Raw genomic sequence first — 20,893 nt, 5'->3', positions numbered from 1 at the left:
CACAGTCTGTGTTACAAAATGTTTACAAATTGACTGATGTATGACTATTTAGCCACCTCAACTGATCTCATCTGAATCTAAAAAGCTGTCCAGATTTCGCTGCACTTTTGATGCTGCCTGAACTGCTGTGCTCTTCCAGCACCGCTAATCCAGAATCTGGTTTCCAGCATCTGCAGTCATTGTTTTTACCTCTGTCCAGTTTATGTGGTGAGTAAAATAATTTGCAAATAAAAAGCATCATAACAATAATGGCCTTTATGAAATGTAGAATATTATGCAGTGATTCAGTCTTCTGTTTACACACTAATAATCTGACACAACACTCAAAGCTCACCAGCTAATTGTTATGAAAGGTTGTTTATTGAATGTACATTGAAACACTTAACTTTAGGCAACTCTGCTATGTTAATAGTACTACTACACAGTATTAGTGATGAGAATAATATAAACATTGTACCCATTTAATTGACATGTACTACATGGGACCAGCCCAATCTAAGAAAAACATATTTTAATTGTGCTCAGCTTTTAAGGAGTTTCACTTGACCCACAGAATGCCGAATTTGTACCAAAGAGTCTGGTCATGGAAAGCCATGTGATTATGTTTGGTGTCAATTTATACAAATTCTTTAACTTATATATTGATCAAGGCACATGGATAGATTTATTTAGAACTGCAGCCAAGTTACCCTTTTAGCTGACACTGTCATACAAAAAAGTGATTAATTTGCAGCATTACCGTAACAATGACTTAAATTGAAAATAAAATCTCAGTGGGATGTTTTTACACAATTTAAACCAAAGAGTCAAAACATGTGATTATTCAGTAATGGACAGTATGATCGGTGATCACAGAGCCTTTAACCTGAAGCAATGAAAGAAGACATTGAGAGCAGTGGTTTAATAATCCTGAAACAAAATGGTTCAATAATTAGGAAAATTGCTGGTTGACATGGATGATTCGCGTTGCACAATTCAGGTACATTTTTCGCATGTTCGTGTCAAAAGGATTGTGGAATACAGAGGTATTGAAGCAATTGTTATTTTTGCTACACATTGGAGTGACGGAATTCAGGTTTGTGTCAGTGTTTTCCTGCACAGCCAGTTCCCAAAAAGGCAGTCTTTACAAGAAGTTGCTGAGCACAAGCCACTCCACAAAGAGTGAAAATACATGCGGAGTTACCCTATCCTATCTTTGTATTCTTCCTATGGCCCACAAGAGAACATTGTCACAGAAATCTCGAAAGACGGTACTCACTTACATCCTGTGCAGGAGGGTGAACAGCACATCGGATAAAAAGAAATGAGAATGGGGACGACATGGTATAAACTTCATTCGTAATATGACAAAGCCTTTAATGTGGCTGGTTTGTCCATTTGAATCTGCACTGGAATAAAACCAACCTGCCTTACTGTGTATACAGGCACCAGGAAAGGAGCTGAGGAGCAAATTACTGAAGATGAAGGAATCTGTACTGAACAAAAAATGCTGGAAGTCATAGTGGGTTTGGGAGCATCCTAGACTTGAAATGTTGCTCTCTCTCCACGGATGCTGCCTGACGGGCTGTGATTTCCAGCATTTTTTATACAGTTAAGAAAACAGCTGATTTTCTCAAGGGCAATTAGGGATGGCTAAGAAATGCTGACCCTGACAGTGATGAACACATAACAAATTTGTTATTAAGCAACAAATAAAACAAATTAAATTGGGGTGCATTCTGACCAGATTTTACAGTTGCAAAGAGGTGACCGTTCATTTAAATTGACTATTGGCACATTTTTATGCAAATACTTCAGAGCTAAATCTGTGTATGAAGCATGTAATTTCATAAAACACTTTCAGTTCAAGACTGTCACTGTATCCATGTTCATACAATGGAATTAAACTCCTAAAAGGTGGAAAATGTCAGTGCTATTGGCATCTTGCAACTGTTCTGCATGTTTTCAGTTGAAAATATTTAAAGAAATACTGATAGGTACACACACAGCTCCAGGGGAATGAACCTGCCACTCCCAGGAACAGCTGTAGGCACAGTTAGTACGATCAAAGGAGGAGGGCCACAAATGAATAGGCAAATACCTGGTGACCTATCCCTGTGCACTATGAGGTGTCAACTCATCCATGCTGACACCTCGTAGTGCAAAGCACTTCTCAAGGCAACCCTGATGCTTGAGGGGTGGCACGGTGGCACAGTGGTTAGCACTGCTGCCTCACAGCGCCAGGGACCTGGGTTTGATTCCTGCCTCAGGCGACTGACTGTGTGGAGTTTGCACGTTCTCCCCGTGTCTGCGTGGGTTTCCTCCGGGTGCTCCGGTTTCCTCCCACAGTCCAAAGATGTGCGGGTCAGGTGAATTGGCCATGCTAAATTGCCCGTAGTGTTAGGTAAGGGGTATATGTAGGGGTATTGGTGGGTTGCGCTTCGGCGGGTCGGTGTGGACTTGTTGGGCCGAAGGGCCTGTTTCCACACTGTAAGTAATCTAATCTAAAAACCTTCTTCAACTTGGACAAATATTTGTGCATGTTATTTTGGTTATTTGGGCTGTAGGATCACGAGAAAAGCCAACATTTATTGAGCAGGAGAAAGCAGGTTTTAAAGGGTCTGTTGAGGGAAGAGGCAGACTGACAAGCAGGCAGTGTGGTTTAGGGTGAGAATTTAGACAGAGCATTTCCCCTTGGTAAGCATTCCAGAATGAAAGGTCATGGTTTTGACATTAAGGGCGGCAGATTTAAAACAGAGATGAGGAGAAATTACTTCTCTCAAAGGATTGCAAACCTAGAATTTACTGGAGTCATACAGCACAGAAACAGACCCTTCAGTCCAACTCATCCATGCTGAACTAGCTTCCCAAACTTAACTTCCCTGCATTTGGCCCATATCCCCGTAAACCTTTCCTGTTCATGTACCTATCTGGGACACTGAAGAGAATTCAAGAAGGGGATGAACCAATTTTTAATTAGTCATGTGTTGAAAGATCATGGAGACAGGGCAGGAAAGTGCAGTTGAGGCTGAAATGAGATCAGCCAAGGTCATATTGAAAGGCAGCCAGGATTGCCTGATCCTGACCCTAGTTCTCATGTTCATCTATGAGCATTAAACATGCTGAGAGCATTGAATGGTGAGCAATGAATTTTACAACAAGAACCTGAATTAAATTGCAATCCATTAGGCTAAAAGTGAAACATAGGAGCTTGAAATAGAAGAATATTTTCTCCAAGACAAAGGAAAAAAGAAACTGAGGGACAATCCAATCACTGAGAACCCCTATCACTGACTTTATTTGACTCTTAGATATAAAACATTCTCTATATTGTTTCATTCAGAAAATGCAATTGTTTGAGAAATATTGTCAACCATAAAAGCCCCTGGAATTACTCAATTAAAGGATTTTGTTACCATAACAAAGATGAGAATGGCCTGACAGAGCTGTACAATGCATTATCTAAACCAATGCCAACTGATGAAAAGCCCTTTCTAATCGAGGATGGAAAAAATACACTCACCCTTCAAATAACACAATGGATACATCACATTGTCTGAGTCTCAACAAGAGCAGTAGGTGCTGTTGTAAAACTCCTCACCAAAGGGGATGGATCAATATTAGAGATAACGTTGAGAGTTAAAGGGCTATATTAATATAGGACGGTGATTTGATGTAAAAAGAAATGTGAGGTTAACAATTCTCATTTCTGTCATTCCTGATGAAGGGCTCTGGCCCGAAACGTCGAATTTCCTGTTCTTTGGATGCTGCCTAACCTGCTGTGCTTTAACCAGCAACACATTTTCAGCTCATTTCTGTCTAATTTGACCATAACATTAGGCATGTGCAGGTGGACGATTGACAATTTTTATTTCGTGTAATAAAATATCAAAGATGCTTCATAGAAATGTTACTGAACTACATTTCATACAGAACCAGATCAGAAGCTATTAGGGCAGATATCCAAAAAGCATGGTCATCAAGGTAGGTTTTAGAAAGAAGGGTGGAGACAGAGAGGTCTAGGAGAGATTTCAAAATAGAATGCCTTTGCAGCTTAAAGCTCAAGAGGTCATAAGGCATAGAGAATGGATATCTCAGACAGTTTAAGAGTTGGAGGAACTTAGAGATAAAGAAGAACAAAAATCCAAAAGTTATTGATTCAGTTGTTCACCTATAAACTATGCGGACATGGTAAATTACCATCTGGCTTCACATTCATATATATTGAACGGCATGACCTGAGTCAGGGATACAAATCAAACTCACTACACGACATTCGGGCTTGTTCTTTTCAGGCTGATTATCATTTTTATTGGCATGATCAATCTTAAATTCTGCCAAACTGCTTTTACAACTCTGAGAATCAACTCCTTAGACTTAAACTGTATTCCTTCACAGGTTTTAGTTGTTGTTGGAGATGAAAACAAAAACTAAATTACTCTTTTCATATTTTCTTTCTATCCTTCTCCCTGTCTGACACTTCATTCAATTTTTCTTTCCTTTCCTTCAATTTACTTTCTGAAATAACATCAAATCTCAAACTTGTACTCCCTGATTAGATTCTGAGTTGTCCATTAACAATTCTTCAACATGATCCGTTAAGCAGAAACACAACTATTTGCCCTATTCCTACAGATCCCAGATCCTCTGTAAGAAGTTTCATGCTGTTTCAACCTTTCAGTTGCTCCAATTTGTCATGCCCTGGTTTGGGGTAATTAAGCTGGGAAGTTTGCAAAAAGCCTAACAAGCATTGTTCCTGCGGCAGTTACAGTAAATTCTGCCCCTATAAAGCACATAGTAAATTATGAGCGGCTGGGACCATGGAAATGAAATAAAGACTGTGAACTATGCAGAATGCATACCCAGTTCGTTATTGCAAAGTTTACCTGAATGATCTCTGAGACACAAATTGTTCATGATCAGTGAAAAGACCAAAAGTCTATAAGCTATTTGTATTTAACTGTACAGGTTGTTAAAAATGCACTGAGTATGAAGCAATTTCAATTCATTTCCAATTGCACATGTCCATTACATGTAACCAATGAATTCTTGGACTTGGTGATGAGTGTCAATGAAAAGTTGGCTGAAGACAACAATACATTGATTAAGGACCTAGACTTGCAGAAGTTTAAGTACATTGACTGAAGCATGCCTTAGTTTATTGCATCTCCTCTGCCTCAGATACTGAAGTTATATATTCTTAACTAAGCTCTAGTAGTTTTTGCCATATACAGAAGGGCATTTTTTTATTCATTCATGGGATGTGGGCATCACTGGTTCGGTCACCATTTATTGCTCATCCCTAATTTTCCAGTGGGCTGCTAAGAGTCAACCACATTGCTGTGGTTCTGCAGCCAAATGTAGGCTGGACGAGGTAAAGATGGTCAGATTTTCTTCCCTTAAAAAAATGGGTTTTTATAATATTGGCGTGGTCACCATTAGCTGGCTTTTTACCTCAGATTTTTTTTAAAATTCAAATTTCATCATCTGCCATGGTAGGATTCGAATCTATGTTCCCAGATCATAACGCAATGTTCTCACTTAGTCCAGTGACATTACTACGATGCCAGCACCCCCTCGATCTTTTTGCTTTTTTTTCCTGAGGTCATTGATCCTTATTGGGCTGTCCAATCATCATTTTCATGAATAAACCTAGCTAATGAGTACTGATAAGCTATTCACCATTGGCAACCATTGGTTTCTCTCACTCTTCCCTCAACCCACATCCACCCGTTCGTACCACCACATTCCTTCCCCAGGAGCCACTGGCCAGCGAACAAAAGTGAGATTCTTAACTAATCTTTTCACCCTGACTCAATACTTGGTGATGTCAACTGTCATACCTGTCAAGACCAGGTAACAATGCAAGCCAAAGATCAATCTGGGATTTCCTGCTCTTTATAGCCCATTGGCACACAAAGGCAAGTCTTTTTCCCATCTAGCTCATGGACTTGGCAAAGGAACAGTTTTAACTTTTATATGACCACATGCCATAAACCTATTAAATGCACAGGTGTAAGGAACAGTGGAAAGTTTTCAACCTTTATAATGCTTCATCGCCATTTCATAAGATTTAGTTGAGCTTTTTTTCCCCATTTAAATCAGCCAGGACAAAATAAACAGACAATTTATTAATTTATAATTGGGACTATCATTACAGTTAAAGTGCTCAGTAGTGGGCTATAGACACACACTGGGAACATATTGAAGAAACTTTATTTGCTCCGAGCTGCAGGTGATAAAGACTGCGAATAACAACGTGGATGGGACTTCAGTCACTGTACTCAGAAGAGGACAAATAAAGGGCAAAAAAAAACCAGAAAAAGGATGGAGAAAAAAAAATAACAAAAATGATAATTGGCATTTTAATATTTTCATTCATAGTGCAGGAGGTCTCTCTGGGAATTCTAAAGTAACTTCCTGAAAGCAGGACATCAGTGTGCTAGAATGAAAGAATCAGCAGACCAACCACTGACCAATAACCTGGAGACTGCTAAATAATTCAAACAATAACACAAGAAAAAGGTTTTTGTTTTCTTTTTTTCCCTGCTTGCTATAACGATCTTGATTCAACGCTGCTTGAGTTTGTTCGCCCGATACAACTGTCTGCTCAGCAGCAGCGCCTGCTCGGTTGTACCTTGTGCCTTCCAACTTTGAAAGCTCCATTGCTATTGTGCTGAGAGGGATCCAAAGGTGGAATTTGTTGACCTGAAAGGAAAAGAAAAACACGGCAGGAACATTAATGATCACTGGGCTCACTTGCAGAACAAACAAAAAAAAATTCCCAGATTCTGGATTCACAGAATTGGCACATCAGTGATTCAAGTATTCCAATATATTACAATATCATTACATGTCTTTTCTATTCACAGATCTTTCATATCCAACTAAATTAGGCTTTAGTTTAACTTGGGAAAGGCAGACTAAAATTTCAGTGCACTGATGAAATACTTTGTGGTCTTGAACTCAAAGCAAGCGTTCTACCACTGAACCAGACTGAGATATGAGTTAGCAGCTGGCCACATCTGGTTTACTGTGAGGGCACTAGAGCTAGCACACTCAGTGTACTCAGCCATATTGTCCACTGCTCATCACCTCATCCCATGTCTCTGCGAAAGGAGATGACTTGCATGCTGATGTTGACAAAAGCATCATGGAGGCACTGGCTATCATTTTTCAGAATGTTTGGATTGATGGTGGTGCCACAGGATTGCAGAATTATGCCCCTGTTCAAAACAAGTGTGTAAGGTTAAGCCCAGTAATTAAAAGACCTGTCAGCGTAACTTGAGTGGTGGAAAAACAATTATTTGGAACCAATTAATGAGCATGTGGGCAAATATGGTCTTAATTAAGGAAAGGCAACATGAGAAAATCATGGATAACTAACTTACTGGAGTTTTTGTTGAGGTAGTAGGGAGGATTGATCAGGGCAATGTTGTTGACATGGAACATCATGGACATGGACCTAATCCAGTGCCACAGCTTATTGAGCAGAGTTAGTGTTCATGGAATAAAGGGAACAGTAACAAAACTGGCTGAGTGATCGGAAACAGAGTGGTGGTTACTGGATAATTTTCAGGCTGGAGAATGATTCATGATGGAATTCCCCAGGACTTGTTATTGGGATCTTTATCTTTTCTATCTACACGCATATTAATAATCTGGATCTTGGTGTAGGGAATTCTCAGAAGCATTCCAAACTGTGAGGAGGACAGTGTACAACTTGCAAACGAATTGACAATTTGGTGAAGTGGTCAGAAATTCGGCAGATAAATTCAAATCGATAAGAAGTGTGAGGTGATACATGTTGGTAGAAAGAATATTCAGGGACAGTATGAAATAAAGAGTCTTCCTCTACAGGGTGTGCAGGAGCAAAGAGATACCTGGGTGTCTAAGTGCATTTGTCATTCGAAGTGGCGTAACAGGTAAAGAGAGTAGTTAATAAAGCATACAGTATCCTAGAAACAGGAAGTGCCAGAGAAACTCAGCAGGTCTCACAGAATGAAACAGAGTTAACAATCCAGTCAAATATGACTTCTTCAGAATTGGAAGAGGTTGGAAAAATTGTAGGTTTTAAGCATTAGAAAAAGGGGAAGAGGGAGTGGAAGAAATAGTAAAGGTGCCTTCAGTCAAAGGGCAAAGGTAGTGTTGATGGTCATAAGGAAGAGACACAGGAGTAAATACAAATAGTACATGTTATAAACAGCAGAAAATAAGTCAACTCTGCCGAGAGTAAACTCGTGCTAATAAGACACTGGGGATGTCATCAGATCATGAACTCTGTCATCCATTTGATAATTATTCTCACCTAGGCCTCTCCCCCTCCCCCGGCAGTGCCTTGTTTGTATGATTTTATTAACAGCAGAATTGACCTATTTTCTGCTGAAAACAAAAACCGAAAGAACTGCAGATGTTGGAAATTTGAAACAAACAGAAATTGCTGGAAAATCTCTGTAGGTTTGGCAGCATCTGTGGAGAGAAATCAATAAATGATAGGTGGAGATAGAACCCAAAGAGTGAGAAAAACAGTTGGACAGACAAAAAAGTGGATAAAGACAAGCCTAAGAGAATGAATAACTGCTAATGGAGACTATTAGCTGCTGACAATTGTTTGTACATAGTAGGAGCCTGTGTGATGACATGGGCTACTGTCTGCTGAGTTTCTTCAGCACATTGTTTATATTTTGAAATTTTGCATCTGTCATTCTTTGCTTTTATACAGTAGCTTAAGCTTTATTAAGGCAGTCATATAGTACAAAAGCAAGGAGGTTCTGCTGAAACTGTTTAACATCAGTTAGACTTCAGCTGAAAGTAACTACAGTTTTGAGAGGTACACTTCAAGAAGGATGTCAACACTTTGAAGGGAGTGCAGAAGAGAATGAGAATGGTGTGAAATTTCAGTTACGAAGATAGATTGGAGATCTTAACACTGTTTTCCTTCGAGGAGAGATGGTCAAGAAGAGATACAATAAGAATTTTCAAAATGATGAGGGCTCTGGAAAGAATAGGCAGGAGGAAATTAGTCCAACATGTAAAAGGATTGAGAACAAAAAGGAGACAGATTTGAAGTAATTCACAAAAGATTCAAATACAATGAGTAAAAAACATTTTTCACACAGCAAGAAGTTACAGTCTGGAATGCACTGCCTGGGAGTGTGGTGAAAGCATTCAAGAGGGCATTCGGTAATTATTTGAATAAATCTAATGTACAGGTTTTTTTTGAAAATTACAGGAGGTTGACATGATGTTATTTTAAGCAGGAATTGGATTGTGGGTGGCATGGTGGCACAGTGGCACAGTGGTTAGCACTGCTGCCTCACAGCTGCAGAGACCCGGGATCAATTCCCGCCTCAGGCGACTGACTGTGTGGAGTTTGCACGTTCTCCCAGTGTCTGCATGGGTTTCCTCCGGGTGCTCCGGTTTCCTCCCACAGTCCAAAGATGTGCGGGTCAGGTGAATTGGCTATGCTAAATTGCCCGTAGTGTTAGGTAAGGGGTAAATGTAGGGATAGGGGTATGAGTGGGTTGCGCTTCGGCGGGTCAGTGTGGACTTGTTGGGCCGAAGGGCCTGTTTCCACACTGTAAGTAATCTAATCTAATAGCTCTGAGGGCTGAAGGGATCAATGGATATGGGAGAAAACAGGATGCTGAGTTGGATGATTGGCCATGATCATATTGAATGGTATTGTAGGCTTGAAGGGCCAAATGGCCTACTCTTGCTCCTATTTTCTTTATATCTAATGCTTATTTGGAGAGCTAGTGCAAACAAAATGGGCTGAATAACGTCCTTCTACACCATTATAATTCTGTGATTCTATGACTTGGGATAAAATTAGTCTTGGCTCTGAATGCATGCCTGATCAAACAGCCAACGGAAACTTGACTGACTCTTCAAATGCTGCTCACTGAAGCACGACTTGGAGTGGAAGTTGGCTGAGAAAATCTCCTCAGAGCACAATGCAGTGTTGTGCTCTTTCAGAGCTTAATGGTCTCCTTACAGAAATTAATAATCAGCACAGCTCGCTCATCAGTTCACCCCTATGTGTTAGCTTGTACTCTATGGAGTGAAATTACGCATCTGGCCTGCATTGCAGTGAAGTCTGCAGTGTGTTCGACTGCCAGGTGATTCCCTTAGCCTGCATCCTTTTCTCTCCACAGTGCAGCTAACTATTGTTGGAGAGTCCAGTGGAAGAGAGAGTGTTTTCATCCACGGAGTTGAAAATTGAACCTGATAAAATCATCCCAGTACATAAATCAAATCTTTCACCTCTGAATGTTCAACTGCATTTTAGAAGAAACATAAAGGGATTTAAAATCATTGCTGTGATAAGGGAAGCAATCATGAGATTCAAAAGGCTGTAAGCCATCTAAACAAAGTCCTATGTTATAATTCTGATGCTCTGTAAAATGAATGGTGCAGACTCATCCTGTTTCACCTCTACATCTTTTTTTTTACATACAAGCAAAAGCTTTAATTAATCTCCTCAATCATGAATAGTCAACAAACATAAGCCATATTCCTATTTTCCTTTGCAACAAAACCCCCAAACAAATGTTCATTACTTCCCTTAGGATGTCAGAATTAACATTCAGATATAAATATTGAGAACAAGCCAACCCAGTCATATCTTGTCTCTGATTAAATGTACGTCTGTACTGTGAGTGAATGATGTTTAATTCTGTCTCTACCATATCCCTCAAATGCTGATAGAATAGGCACCATCTGACCAGCTATGTCATACATCATAGAAAATTGAAACAAGGCGCATCTATCCCACTGTCTCAAGTAATAGGAATCTTGACAGACTAAATCGGTTCTCGACAGTACTCAGGAAAATAATGAATTCATATTGACAGCACTTTCACCATGCTTTCTTCAAGCAGCATGTTTTTTTAAATCATATTACTGCCTCAATTCAGCCAATCTTTCTGCACCCTTTCCACATTATACTATCAGCTCAAATGTCCACAATGATAAAAGTGCCTTAACCAAAATGACAGCAGAACCTCAGTCGTAGAAATTCCACCCCAGATCCCAGCATCCACTATTTCACTAATAGGAGGTGAAACAGGGAAAAATCGTAGTTTTCAAATGTAAAAGTGCTCCGGAGCAAAAGCCTTCAAATCGATGCCATTTTATTGAGGTGCATGTCTATAACTCGTGGACTTTAGGCACATGAGCAAAATAGCTAAAACTCCCATTTGGAGTGGTCCAGATACTCATCTGGGGAGAGGTTGAGCACCTCTTTGTGATTGTTAAAAGCAAACATGAAATGTCAGTAAAACATGTTTGAACTCAAAAGAACTGTCAGAGTTCCTAAGTTCAAAATCTCTTAAGTTTTTATTTTAAAAAGAAAAAAGAATGAAGTTGAAAAACATCCTTGTCATTTCACTCGCTGTTTGTTGACATAATGCACAAGGTTAACATGACATAGTTAGCTTGTGGAATCAGTCCTGCAGCACTGTCATGCTCACTGTGGTAGATCTGGAAGTTCACAGTTTGACTGACAGCTTCAAGTGGTTAGCTCAGTGGCTGGACAGCTGGTTTGCATTACAGAATGATGCCAACTGTGTGGGTTCAATTCTGAGGTTACCATCAAAACTCTCCTTCTCAACCTCCACCCTTGCTTAAAGTTAAACCACCACCAATTGTCTTTCTCTAATAAGAAACCAGCTCTATGATCAGCTAAAGACTATGGCAACTTTACCTTTATCCTTTTACATTAACTCAGGGTAGTGGTCATTGCTATCAATACTGGAATTATTTTTCAGCTATGGATTTATTAATTGAAATTTAAATCTGTTATGATGAGAATTGAACCCATTTCCTCAAAGCATTAGCCTTAGCCTCTGGATTACTAACCCAGTGCCTTTACTGGTGTGCCACCATCTTTCACAAAACCGTGAAAATACAGAAGTTGCTGTCCTAGATATCCTCCTCCAGTAGAAGCTGCATTACCTCAACAAGACTTACATTTGAAGAGCATGAGTTGCACAGAACTCACTCACTAAAGATCTACAAAGCCCATCAGAAAGGGTAACCATTTGTCAATACCTGTATGACTATATTTTTAAACACTATGCAAACTCTTGCTTACTGAGAAAGAAGCATTCTTAGAAAGTGTACATTTGTAAAGCGTAATTTTGACAAATTGTTATTATTGTTGGAGGTTTTAAAAATTTTAACATGTAATTTTTGAAAATCTTGATTCATCTTTTTTACCATCCTCGTAATCAATGATTTCTTTCCCTATCCATGGCTGTGAAGATACATAGTTGCTTTCCCAATTTAGAGAAAGGAATTTTGAGCTCAGGAATTTGCTTCACCAATTTGCACCAGGTTCTACCAGTCCATGTCAAGCCTTTGGGCAAGTTCAAATGTCATTTTTAGTGCCAAGAGCACATTCCAGCACATCAGCCCCTTGCTAGCATACAAGTCTACTAACACAGGGCACTCCCTGCAGAATCTATATGTGATAGCATTATTCCTGTGTAACCTTAATTGTAAGTGAGGATGGACTAGTCACTGCAAAGGCATCACAGCAGAGCTTAATTCTGTTCTCACCTTATTTTCATAGACCTGAGCGGGATCCTGATCAGGACTGAGAAAATCAACTGAATTTTTTACTTCCTCAATCCCAAAAAAAATACAAAGGGTCACTATAATGTTATTTTTCATTCTCTGGCTGAAATTAGGAATGTCAGCTGACACCGTAGTGTATACTATTGAATTATACAAAGGCTTCTTAGTTTTTCTGTTAACAGTGTTTAAAATATTTCATCCATGCCTTAATTATATACGTGACACAACGTAAAGGTGCATTCTTCACTGATAACAATTGAAAGACAGGAGGAGAGACTGCTCCCAGGAGGACCAGTTCCACCACAGAACACACCAGATGGCCTCCTTCTTTAAAGACTGCAATTTCCCCTCGTATGTGGTTAATGTTGCTCTCCAGCACATCTGATCCACTTCCTGTACCTTCGCCCTCGAACCCCACCCCTCCAACCGCAACAAAGGACAGAACCCACCCCCCCCAACCGTTCAGCATCCCCCCAGTTCTCAACTTCCACCCCACCAACCTCCATATACACCACATCATCCTTCACCATTTCTACCACCTACCAAATGGATCCCATCATAAGGGATGTTTTCTTCCCAACCCCTATCTGCTTTCCATATAGACCATTCCTTCTGCGACTCCCTCGTCAAGTCCACTCCCCCCCCCACCCCACCACCCCCCCGCCCCCAACAACCCACCCTTCCCTCCAGGCACCTTCCCCTGCATTCGTTGGAAGTGCAAAATATGCACCCACACCTCCCCCTTTGCATCCACCCAAGGCCTCAAAGGAGCCTTCCACATCCATTAAAGTTTCACCTGCACTTTTACACATGTCATTTACTGTATCCATTGCTCCCGATGGGGTCTCCTTGACATTGAGGAGACAGGACACCTACTTGCAGAGCACTTCAGAGAACATCTCTGGGACATCTGCACCAACCAACCCCCACAGTGTTGTGGTCGAACACTTCAACTCCCCTCACACTCCACCAAGGACATCAGGTTCTGGGCCTCCTCCATTGCCACTCCCTAACCACCCGACACCTGGAGGAAGAACGCCTCATCTTCTGCCTAGGGACCCTCCAAGCCCACGGCATCAATGCAGATTTCACCAATTTCCTCATTCCCCTCTCCCCACCTTATCCCAGTTCTAACCTTCCTACTCGGCACCGGCCCCATGACCTGTCCTACCTGTCCATCTTCCATTCCACCTATCTGCTCCACCCTGTCACTATTACCCCCACCTCCATCTACCTATTTCACCCTTAGCTACCTTGCCCCAGCCTCACCCACCCATTGATTTTCCTGCTCCTCAGTGTTTTTCCAGCACCACACTCTCAATTCTAATCTCCAGCATCTGCAGTCCTTACTTTCACCTCAATTGAGGGACAGTTGAAGGTTTTCTTTTCATCATTAATAGTAAATCTGTTTTCATGTTTGCAATTAAACTCAGGCAGCATGGAATGAAGTTCACGGGAGGGTTGGCAAACAATTTAATCCATCTCCCAATCCTGTTGGATTGTGCAAACTGCACAGCGGCCTTCCGATGTTCATTGCCTGGGGATGACTGCTTGCTATTAGCAAAGGTTGAACACAGGCCAACTGGTCAAACTGCAAATAAAAACCTTCACCTGGCTGATAACAGAAAGGCAAATTCAACACAACTGGTGAAATAATAATTTCACTGCACAGCAACTACCATGACTACTAAAATCATACTAGAAATTACTATTCAAAACTATTTAAAGTAGTGTTTACAGACAAGTAACAGGGTTGTGATAAAATAGAGTTTTCAATTCCATCCATAAGTATGTTGAATGTAGTTCAGCCACGGTTTGCCTCACTAACATCTAGAAAGGGCAGGCTGTCCTATGAGCAAAGGTTGTACAGCTTAGGCCTCAATCTCCTGGAGTTTAGCAGAGTAAGAGAGACATATTGGTTGGAACATATAATATCCTGAGAGTTAGATATACAGAGGTTGTTCCCTCTTCCAGGAGAACCTGGAAGTAAAAGTCACTATTTCAAAGTCAAAAGTCAACTCCTGAAAACAGAGATGAGGTGAATTCTCTTCTCTCAGAGGGTCATGAGTCATAGATGTACAACATGGAAACAGATCTTTCAGTCCAACCTGTCCATGCCAACCAGTTACCCCAACCCAATCTAATCCCACCTGCCAGCACCCGGCCCATATCCCTCCAAACCCTTCCTATTCATATACCCATACAATTGCAACATTTAAGAGGCATTTGGACCAGCCTCCATCACTTCATCTGGTAGCTCATTCCATACACATACCACCCTCTACGTGAAAAAGTTGCCCCTTAGATCTCTTTTATAACTTTCCCCTCTCACCCTAAACTTCTGCCCTTTAGTTCTCCCCTACCCCAGGAAAAAGACTTTGTCTATTTACCCGATCTATGCCCCTCATAATTTTGTAAACCTCGAAAAGGTCACGCCTCAGCCTCCGACACTCCAGGGAAAACAGCCCCAGCCTGTTCAGCCTCTCCCTATAGCTCAAATCTTCCAACCCTGGCAACATCATTGTAAATCTTTTCTGAGCCCTTACAAGTTTCACAACATCTTTCCAAAAGGAAAGAGACCAGAATTGCATGCAATATTCCAACAGTGGCCTAACCAATGTCCTGTATAGCCACAACATGACCTCCCAACTCCTGTACTCAATATTCTGACCGATAAAAGAAAGCATACCAAACACCTGCTTCACTATCCTATTAACCTGCGACTCCACTTTCAAGGAGCTATGAACCTACACTCCAAGGTCTCTTTGTTCAGCTACACTCACTTGGACCTTACCATTAAGTGTGCAAGTCTTTACAACTCTCTTCCTGAAAAGGCAATGGAATTAGAGTCCTTTTTATAAGGCAAAGACAGATAGATTCTTGTTAATCAAATCGGGAAAAGGTTATCATGGTAGATTTGAGAATCAGATAACCTTATTAGATTGTGCAACAGGCTTGAGGGGGCATATTACCTACACCTGCTCCTTGTTTGTATGCTTATATCTACAAGACACATGTCTGGAATGCTCTTCACTTGAATGCTGCATCATTAAATTCACATCATTCAGGAGAATGCTGCCCACATGATTGGCATTCTATCCATCACCATCATTCCTTTCACCAATGATATCCAGTAGCAGTACGCACCACCTACAAGATATACTGAAGGAACTTACCCAGGATCCTTCAATGGCACCTTCTCAACCTGTGACCTTTAGAATGACGTGGGCAGTGGATATGTGGAAGCACCATCCCCAGGGAGTTACCCTTCAGGCCACACACCATCCTGACTTGGAATCTTATCACTGATCCTTCACTGTTGCTGGGTCCAAATCCTGGGAAATGGCTTATGACCACTCAAGGCAATTAGGGATGGACAATAAAGCCTGGCCTCACCAGCAATATGCCCCATCCCAAGAACAAATGAAAAAAAGCTGACTCCCAGGAATTCAGCCAACAACTTGAGACACCAATTTATACTCACCGACATGCACACGCACCGCAAGCAACCAGTGGCGGAAGATATTCTGGTATTTCAAGATTTTTTAAAGAAAATTCAGTCATTCCTTGTATGGTCTTAAGCAAGTCAACATTTACCTTGCCCTTGAGAAGGTGAAACACTGCAGTCTGTACAGTCTCAGTGCTCCTGCACCTGTGGTTCACTTGGTGGTGCCATTGTGTTAGAGCGAATGACCTTCTGACTCAATGTGGAGGATGTTAGGCCCCCGGAGCAAATATATGATGATGTCACAGAGCTAGCTCCACTGTGTATGAATAGCACAGTGATGGGAGAAGTTAATTGGAAGCAAAGGGTGAAGCACACATAGATAATGACCTTTTAATAATGTATTCCTGAATTCATTTTTAATCTGTAATAAACTGGGTTCTAAAGAACCCAATAAATAAAGACAGTTCTTGAATTTGCCCTTCCCTCCACCAGTCTGTCTTGAACCCAAACTCTTAGGTCCTCACATAAAACACAGGACAAAAGAGGTCCAAGTGTCACTTTCAGAATGGAACACAACAATCTAGTGTGGTGCAAAGACAACATTAGACATCTGAAGGTGCTGCCTATCAAATGACGTATTAAGCCAAAGCCATTCCTGTTCTCTCAGTGGTTGTAAACAGACAAATCATGATGTATAAGTCATTCTGGTAAACAAGATGTCTTAATTTTTCGAACTAAAGGATCAGGCTTTTGCATTTAGTCAATATAAATGTTCAGCCCCATGACAATGGCATACTTCCTTTTGCAATCAGCCTGTTCACACCACAAATGCATGTTTTACTGACCAGATGTTTAGAACTGGATGCAGGAAACCAAGCAGACACCATGGGCCATGTTGTGAAGATAAAGCAGCGTTTAAGACACACCTACTCTTTGCATTCGAAACTGATGACATTTCAAAATGGCGACCACTTACATCTGAACCCCAGTTAAGTTTAATTATTGATATATGTCAATTATGTTTATGAAGAGATTTCAGCTTTCAGTGGTTGACTTACAGAACAAGATCTGTACGATTTCAAAAGAAAAACAGGGAAATTATCCCTGGTCTTCTGACCAACATGTATTCCTCAAGCAATATCACAGAAACAGATTTTCTGATGTTTGTCACTTCACTGCACATTAATTAATATTTTAAAATTCATTCACAGAAAATAGGCACCACTGGCTGGGCCAGGACTTTTGCCCATCCCTTGTTGTCCTTGTGTAGGTGATGGTGAGCTGCCTTTTGAAGTACTGCAATCTGTGTACTGTAGTTAGACCCATAATGCCATCTGTGAGGAGGAGTTTTAGGATTTTGACCCAGTGACACTGGAGGAACAGTGATCTGTTTCCAAGTCAGGATGGTGAGTGGCTTGGAGGGGAACTTGCAAGTGGTGGTGTTCCCCATGTATTTGCTGTCCTTGTTCTTCTGGATGGAAATGATCATGGGTTTGGAAAGTGCAGTCTTAAATGCATTTGTGAATTTTCTACAATGCATCTTATTGATAGTACACACTGCTGCTACAGAGTAGGTGGTGGAGGGAGTGGATTTGTGTCGATATGTTGCCAATCAAGTGAGCTGCTTTGTCCTGGTCAAGTGTCCAGTTTCTTGAGGAAGAAGTATTCCATCACACTCCTGACTTGTGTCTTGTAGATGGTGGACAGACTTTGGAGAGTTAGGAAGTGTTACTCGCTGCAGGATTCCTAGCATCTGACTTGCTTTTGTAACTGATCGTGGAGTTTTCATTGAACGTTAAGAGGTGATTGTGTTGTGTCTGACTTGTTGGAGAGGGTACAAATGTTTCCTGACACTTGTCAGTCCAAGCCTGGATATTGTTCAGTTGTTATTGCATTTGAATTGCATAGAATTATAGAATAGTAAAAAATGAGGTCTGCAGATGCTGGAGATCACAGCTGCAAATGTGTTGCTGGTCAAAGCACAGCAGGTTAGGCAGCATCTCAGGAATAGAGAATTCGACGTTTCGAGCATAAGCCCTTATAGAATCCCTACAGTGTGATTCGGCTTGAAAAGGCTGCACCAACCCTTGGGAGATGCATCGGACTCAGACTTACCCTATCCCTGTTACTCCATATTTCCCATGGATAATCCTCCTAGCCTGCACATCCTTGAGCACTACAGGGCAATTTAGCATAGCCAATTCACCCAATTTTGGACTGTGGGAGGAAACCAGAGCATCCAGAGGAAACCCCCATGGGGAGAACGTGCAAACTCTGCAGTCAGTCACTAGAAGCTGGAATTAAATCTGGGTTCCTGGCACTGAGAGGCAGCATTGCTAACCATTGTGATGCTCATGGACTACTGCAGGAGCCACAAATGGGTCAGAATATTGTGCAATCATCAGTGAGCATCCCCACTTCTGACCTTATGATGGAGGGAAGATCATTGGTGAAGCAGTTGAAGATGGTTGGGCCTGGGACATTACACTAAGGAGCTCCTGCAGGGATGGCTTGGAGCTGAGATGACCGACCTCCAACAATCACATCATCTTATGTCCTAGATATGACAGCTGCATTTACAAGAGACTGCATTTCAAAAGTCATTGTCTGTAAACCCTTGTGTTGATACTGATTCTCTCTTGCAGATGGTTGGATGGAAATGAGATGCTGGTGTTGGTTGGAGGTTGGTAGTAGATGGCTTGTGAGTCTTCCACACTTTCTCACATGAGGACATCAGGCAGAGGTGGGAGCAGAGACTGCTCCCTGTAGTTACGATATGTTTTCTCTCTATGAGCAGGCTCTCTGGTCTAACACTGAGTTTAAACTGGACATTGTGGTGCCACTTGCTGCTGTGAGATGGCCACCATCTCTGTATGAGGCAGGTGTAACTTGGATGATGGTTAAAGTACCTTATTGATAGTAATGCACTTTGGAAGAAGAAATCTGAGTGCAACTGCAAAACATTTCTGATGAGACCACATCTGGAATATCATGAGCAATTGTGGTCCTCTTATTTAAGGAAATATTTCATTGGAGGCAGTTCAGCAAAGGTTCACTAGGATAATCCTCAATATGCAGGGATTGTCTTATGAGCAAAGGCTAAACAGATTGGGACTCATTGGGATTTAAAAGAGTGGATTCGTAAGAGGCTTGACAGGGTAAATGTTGAGAAGAGGTTTCCCCTCACTGGAGAGTCTGAAACCAAAGGCATCGTCTCAAAATTAAGGTGTGCCAATTAAAGACTAAGATGAGAAGGAATTTCTTCTCTCAGAGGGTTGGGATTCTTTAGAGAATCCTTCATACAGAGACCTGTGGGGACAGAGTGTTTGTTTTTATTTAAGGCTGAGAAAACTACATTTCTTCATCAGTAGAGGAAATGTGCAGGAAGGTGAATATGAGGACTATTGCTTCAGTCATGACCGTATTGAATAGTGGAGTAGGCTCCTTATCAAATGGGTCCTGGTCAGTGGCAAGCTTCTTGACTGTTGTTGGAGCTACAGTCTTCCAACTCCTGTTCCTGTTCCTGACGGTCTGATGGGATGTCCTGAGGTCATGAAAGATGCCAAATCAGTGCAAACCTTTCTCTCACAGAATTATTCAGACTCTTCTGTTCTGAAGAAGTCACTGGACCCAAAACCTTAACTCTGCTTTCTCTTCACATATCCTGCCAGGCCTGCTGAGTTTTTCTAACAATCTCTATTTTGGTCTTGAATTTCCAGCGTCCGCAGTTCTTTATTTTGTTTTGAGTGAATAGGTATTTGGTCCAAATAAAAATTGTTGGATAAGCTCAGCAAGTCTGAAGGAACTGTGGAAACAAATCAGAGTTAACATTTCGGATCAAGTGGCCATCCCTCAGAACTGTTCCTCAGCTGAGCTTTTCCAGCAATTTCTGAATTTGGACTAAGTAATAGTGAAGAAACAGCATTATATTTCCCAGTCAGGATGACTTAAACGCAACTGTTCGAAACTGCTGAGTTATGTTTCATGCTTTTTGACATCAGCTTCCTTCAGATAATTTCTAGGATTTTTTTTGCCTGCAAAGGATTCTAATTTGTATTTACTTGTGGCTGATTATTTTGGATTTCAGCAATTTATCATCATCATTCACAATTTATTTGGCCCATCTTTCTAGTAGAAAATAAACAATGAAAGACTGGCCATCTTATAGCATACTTGATTTTTCTTCCAAAAGCATTCAGAGAGCTTTCTGTGACTTGGCGCACTTCCCAGGATCAGCGTGCAGCTGTGATTGGATCGAACATTATTCCTTTGCCATATTCCATCCTGACCTTTTGTTCATAAAGCCATCCATCTTTCCAATAGCTCACCACCTCCATTCTGAATAGAATTATTTTCAGGCACTTTGACCTTTTGAAACGAATCCAGTCTTTCTCTCGTTTTATAGTTCCAGTAAAAACTACCACCTGCTGTGGATACATTCTTCAGTCAGAAATAGATAGTTGCTCAATTTAATCGAATAACACCCAGGCCTGCTGCCCCAAACACACATGCTGATGGATATTGCACACAATAGATCTGCATGTAAGGCAAGGACCAAATGAGTGGACATGGTGCTGTCATGAAACTCAAATCGCCCATTCCCAAACTTCATCCAAATTAATAAAAGTACAATTTTGGATTTGATTACTTACAGTGTGGAAACAGGCCCTTCGGCCCAACAAGTCCACACCGACCCGCCGAAGCGCAACCCACCCATACCCCTACATACACCCCTTTACCTAACACTACGGGCAATTTAGCCTGGCCAATTCACCTGACCCGCACATCTTTGGACTGTGGGAGGAAACCGGAGCACCCGGAGGAAACCCACGCAGACACGGGGAGAACGTGCAAACTCCACACAGTCAGTCGCCTGAGTTGGGA

At 41.3% G+C, this 20,893-nt stretch overlaps 1 protein-coding gene across 1 annotated transcript in view; it reads right to left on the bottom strand.

Annotated features, from left to right (window-relative positions):
- Nucleotides 1-358: 358 nt before the first annotated feature.
- rab31 (RAB31, member RAS oncogene family) overlaps nucleotides 359-20,893 on the bottom strand; it is an 87,958-nt gene continuing 67,423 nt past the window's right edge. The window contains exon 7 of the mRNA XM_060823853.1: nucleotides 359-6,687. Coding sequence (XP_060679836.1) covers nucleotides 6,590-6,687 — 98 coding nt within the window. The 3' untranslated portion in view covers nucleotides 359-6,589. The remainder of the gene's footprint in view (nucleotides 6,688-20,893) is intronic.

Source organism: Hemiscyllium ocellatum, chromosome 4, assembly GCF_020745735.1.
Source record: "Hemiscyllium ocellatum isolate sHemOce1 chromosome 4, sHemOce1.pat.X.cur, whole genome shotgun sequence".
NCBI classification, from domain to species: domain Eukaryota; kingdom Metazoa; phylum Chordata; class Chondrichthyes; order Orectolobiformes; family Hemiscylliidae; genus Hemiscyllium; species Hemiscyllium ocellatum.
This window is presented reverse-complemented; position numbering and strand designations above follow the sequence as displayed.